This window comes from Anopheles bellator, unplaced genomic scaffold, assembly GCF_943735745.2.
Source record: "Anopheles bellator unplaced genomic scaffold, idAnoBellAS_SP24_06.2 scaffold00384_ctg1, whole genome shotgun sequence".
In the NCBI taxonomy this organism is placed as follows: Eukaryota; Metazoa; Arthropoda; class Insecta; order Diptera; family Culicidae; genus Anopheles; species Anopheles bellator.
Genome location: NW_026684510.1, coordinates 1,554 through 7,102, shown reverse-complemented (window position 1 = coordinate 7,102; position 5,549 = coordinate 1,554). Strand labels below are relative to the sequence as shown.

Genomic DNA, 5,549 nt, shown 5'->3' with positions numbered 1-5,549 from the left:
CTATAAAATAAGCTTTCTCAGAACGGTGAGTGCGTGTGTGCGTTTGACGATCGGCGTTTCGTCAGCTGAGGAATGACAATCGTCCGCCTACCGTCCGCCAACGGATGGTCTTCGTCGCACCGCTGACGACAATGATCCGTTTTGGCGTCCGCGTCGTCAGCGCGCCGACGATGCGAAAGCTCGTATCCTATATTAGTCTTAAATGTTCCTTTTTGATTTTCGTTCCAACACCGACTAAGAAGCTTCATCACGCTTAGACCAGTGGTCTCAGCCACGCGCCCCACGAAGCTGTTTTGAGGGGCCCGCGGTCACGTCCGCGGAGTATGTAATTACGTTATACCAGTCAGAATAGTCCGCAATAAATCACAAGAAAATGTTCTTGTCAGTTCAACTGCTGGCGCAGAAGTGACCGATACGATGTTTTTCAAATCAAAACCAAATCAAAGTGCGTAAAATTTAAAGAAAAAACATTTTCTTTATGTGGTGCGGCCCGCTGACTAGCTGTTACTATCCTCTGCGGCCCACATGCTAATATGAGGTTGAGACCACTGGCTTAGACCACGATAATTTTCAGACAGTAATGCCGTATGTATCCCATTTCTCATCCCCAGTACCAGTCCGTTAAAGAAATGGCTCTGTTGTAACCTCACACGTAACTAGTTTAACTTGTTAAGTAACTTTGGTAGGTTGGTTACAACATCTACTTATTAACCTTTATTGTAGTAAGTAACACAGCACCTAAGCACGTCTGGTAAGCACGCTTGCTTCTGATCGACTGAGAGCTCGGCTGTCTTCTAACTTTTGACAGCTCCGTTGTAAATGGTCCACGACAGACTCGATTTCATTCCTTTTGACCAAAACTTTGCAGATAGCCATTCGATCCATAATGTTTTTCGGTGTCAATTGATGTGGCACCCAAACATGGAGCTTCTTTATGAACCTCACTTTGCGCAAATAACTTTTAACTGTTTGACTTCTAATATAAGGCTGGTTAAAAAATCATCGACGTTTGCCACGATTTTCGCCTTTAGTAATCGATATCTCGTGAAGTATCGATCGTACAGTTTCAAGTTTAGGCTCGTTTTAAAGCTGATACTTTACACTCAAAAAACTGATTTCATTTGTAAAACACTTTGAAACACAGGGGATGGAATACGGAAGAATTAAACACGTGGAAAAAGAAAGAAGGAACAGAAACATAAGACACGTCTAATCAGATCAACTTCCGACAATAAAGTGTGTTTTATTCGCATTGCCTTTGACAGAAGTCATATTTTACGAGCCTAGGCTGCGTACACGCTTCGGGCTTAGGCTGCGTACAGGAGGTCTACACATTGTTTTTGTTTGTTCCATTCGTTTGTGAGTTACAAACTGTTAACAATTGATGTCAACGAAGAGAATATTCGACAACAGAGGCATTATATACCTACATTTGAAAATACAACAAAATTTACATAAAAACGGTACATATTTCACGCAAGTCAGATAATTGGAAGCATGTTAAATAAAGTTTACTATTTCTTTTATTCTCTTTTTCTTCTTATCTTCCTTTCTCTTTCCTTTCTTTCTTTTTACCTACCCTTTTTCTTTCGTTTTACAATTACGTTTTCCCCAGCCTTATATATATATTAGACTGCTTGAAAACATACATTGTAGCAAATAGTAAGTTTTTTAAATTTAAACCACGATTAATGATGATGATTTATTGATTCTGTGACCATGGATGGTTCTTGTATAAGTTATAGTTTAACATAGAAACACTTACATTCACATACCCACAGACAAAAACACACACGCAATGTTACATTTCCATGATTTATCGAAGCCATCAAAAGCATTCAATTGGGAGAAGCGCGATGCGAAATGTATAATATAACAGGACCGTTATTGGGTCTTGTCTATTACATTTAAGTATATTTCTTCTCTATTGATACCATTTTTAACGAAACGTGTATTACAGTTTCTGGAAGAGCGTTAAATTTCGATCCAACAATTTCGCGTGAACCAAATACCTCTTTTCCAGCACTAAACACATTTCCTCAATGAATTTTTTCTCGATCAAAGCACTCATATAGTGCCCCTCATCCTTTTGCCAATTCAATGCCAAACTTTCACAGTTGTCGGTAGCTTCAATTGTTGATTTCGCAAAGGGTAAGGTTTTAACATCTCTATGGGATGTGCGTAAGATTTTATTTATGGGATGTAGTACCCAACTAAATAATAGTTCCCTTCAGCTCATGCGAGCGTGTGGATACGATAGACTTAATAGGAGGATACGTTTGGATAAATACACATACCTAATATAATGCACCTACCACGAGACACAGCGACGAATCCTGTGTGATCATTTTATCTGGATAGCATACAACTTCTCGTAGTATTATACCTCACACGTATTATTATAGTTCACACGTACTACAGCCTCAACATCGTGTACCACACTGTGTCGATATAAACGCGAAAGGTGTTAATATTTAAATGTTTCATACGTATAGCAATAGATTTTAAAAAAAATAGTTGTCCCTCAAAATGAGAACCTATACTGTTGCTGTGTTATTGTAATGTTTGCTTTTCTCGCTGTAACTGACGACAGCAGTAATTTCCCGAATGTAAATTTAATTTAGTAAGCAAAGCATCAATTCATGTTGTAATAACTTGCTCTGATCCTATAAGGTGTGTCTTCGTATACAATACAACGCCCGGGGACGTTTATTCGCAATGCAGAAAGAAAATGCAAAGATCACACCATTGTAATTTTTAGATTTATAGAAATTAGCTGCAATAGCTCTTCAAATTCAAATATGAATTACATTAAACTCAAATTTCATTTAGCAAGCAATTTGTTGCTACTTCGTCAGGTGTATATGCTTCGACATTATTGAGGTACAGAAAACAAATGTCAGCCTGAAGATACTTGGATTACAGAAATGAGGTGGAATGAAGGTATTTATGCGAGCTTCACATTATTCGCTACTGTCAGAACAATATGTGTAACTGTAGATCGGGATTGTGAACAAAGGCAGTGTCTGGAGGGAATGGTGATGAGGAAAGAACAGTGTCCCCATTTTATAATTATAAGTATTATCGTCTACATTCCAATTTTACATGATTTTCCAATCTTTGCTATTTTCAGGCATGCACTATAAAAAGCGTAATGAGATATGAGTTCGTGTGCTCTGTGAAAAAATTGGTATGTCAAAGTTAATTTCCCTTCATTGTTGTGTTTGTTCCATGAATGCCACTATTCGAAAGATATTCAATTGCATTTTATTTCTTCTGGGCATGAACATATATTTGATAGATGTTCGCTTTCTTCATTTCGCTCTGAAAAGTGGAAGCGTCATTACTACTGACTCCTCACTCCCTCTCCCTATATTATTCTTCTGCAAACTCGTGTAATACGTACATCTGACGGATTAGCCTTTATTCTGTGTAAACGTTTACCGTTATTACACATTGATCGGAAGCTTTGGACAAATAATACGGCGAAATGGAGCTAACCTTATTCCGAGGATTATCTGTTACAGCAAAGCAATTGACAAGGAATATCTATTCGGGGTAAAGTGGAATCACAAAGTTGATAAATAATGAATTTCATAATATCAGCAAGCGAATATCTAAATAGAGAGAATTAATTGGATTGAGTGTTTCATTAATTTCAATGAGCGAGGATGCTTTGAATGATCTTTTTAATACTCCCATTGAGTAGCGGTATCGTAACCGGTGTCCACCAGCTTGAAGGTACCGTTCTTAGTGGCTCCCAAGTAACGTCCATCACTTGAGCGTAGACAAATGCGCGTGGGTTCGCGTAGTTCGATGAAGAAACCGTCACACTGCACATCTGAATCAGCAGCAATGCCTTCCCCATCTACCCGCCAGTACTTTCCGTTTTGTCCTACAGACGCCGGAGAACAGTGATTTGGGTTCGGATTCAAGTCGTTTCGATGAGAGTTCTAAATGGCTATTTAAACTTACCCTTGAAATGTACGATACCTTTCTGAGCCCGCTCGACCAAGATCGTCTCGTAGATGGCCTTGTTGCATTCGAGCTTGTTGCTGCCCGGGGCACGGTAACCGACAAAGCCTTGCTCACATTTTAGCACCAAAATCGGCCGATTGATCAAATAGAAATAGAACTTGGTCGTTTCTTCGATGACCTCGGCAGTTGCGAACAGATGACCGGAGCGCTTGGTTGCCAACAGTTTGCCATTATTGGCGCGGAATGAAACCGACCCATCGCCGTGCCACTCAAGGTCAAACAGTGCGTCGGCGGAGCGACGATTGCCAGTAGCCTGGATACCTCCACCTGTCGACAGACACCAATAGCGGTCCTGCGTGGTGCGTAGCGCCCATCGGTGTGCCGACCAATCAAACTCGAGCTGGAACGTCTCGTTCTCGCCTATCTCGTCCTGATTCGCGGTCACATCAACGCCCTGCTTCACCGACACATACTTGTTGTTGAGCGCCGCAATGAATGACGCCTGCGGCAATGAGTCCTCGAGTGAGAATAGCTCGTCCCTGGTGACTGTTTGTGAGCGTGACTTCAGCACTGCCTTCGACCCAATCGGCGAGAGGTATAGACCATGGCGATCACGCAGGGCCAAATGCCCACTATGGTATTCGGCCGAAAACAGACAGTCCTCAGAACAGCGGACTTCTAGCTTACCATTCGAGTTGAGGTATCTATAAGGTACACATGCAAAGAACAGCAAGCCATAAGTGGGAAACGAAAAAAGGGAATCAAAACAGAAAACGAGTGGCCCGCGACATACTTGTTGTTGCACGTATGAAGGGCATAGCGACCTTCCTCGTCGGCGCGGAACTCAAGCGTAAAGAGTGTGTCCTCGCCCCATGGAATGTTGGCGTCCACGTGAATTTCGTCCTGTGAGTCGGACAGATGAGCAAACCGCTTACGGCCAACAGATCGCAGATTCACCTATGGACAGACAAATCGAGCAGTTGTTTGTACATGTGTGTAAAAGTGAAAGAAAAAGAAAGAGAGACAAAGAAGTGGAAGTGTAAGTACCATGCACGACAATACATATAATAATCAGCGAATCAGATACTTAGACACTTTACCTGTGGCCTGGCGGCCAGATGAACGCTCCAAAGCTCGCTTTTGCCCGGTGCCTTTGCCGTACAAGTTAGTTTTTCAGGCGTGCCGCCGAGAAAGTAGCCGCGTTGTTCATTCTTCAGCGCCCAGCGCCCCGAGTTATCGTCGGTGATGCTGATCTGGAACCTGCTGCCGGCGTCTCGCTCCTCGGATTCACACAATACATTACCGAACGTGTCCACCGACAAGTACCGCCCGAGGTGCGACTTCAAATAGATAATGCCTACAAAAACACACAGTGATAAGAAGAGATTCCCCCAATAAGTTAACACGCTGGTAATTTTTTTCAGTGCAATATGCATGCAACAATAATATGCAACAGTATATTTATTTTTTTTGTTTTGTTTTATCAGATAACTAGCAGGTCCCGGCGAGCTTCGCCATGCCTTCATTCTAATGTCTCGGCTATCTCGTTTCAGAGGATCGGTTTTCCAAAT

General features: G+C 41.8%; 1 protein-coding gene across 1 annotated transcript; it reads right to left on the bottom strand.

The window, feature by feature from the left end:
- Nucleotides 1-1,679: 1,679 nt before the first annotated feature.
- On the bottom strand, nucleotides 1,680-5,335 carry LOC131214258 (protein singed; the record flags this gene model as incomplete). The annotated part of the gene is made up of 4 exons (XM_058208636.1): nucleotides 1,680-3,895; nucleotides 3,976-4,682; nucleotides 4,772-4,935; nucleotides 5,079-5,335. Coding segments are annotated over 4 exons (1,334 nt in total), but the record flags the coding sequence as incomplete, so codon positions are not given.
- Between the last annotated feature and the right edge of the window lie 214 nt (nucleotides 5,336-5,549).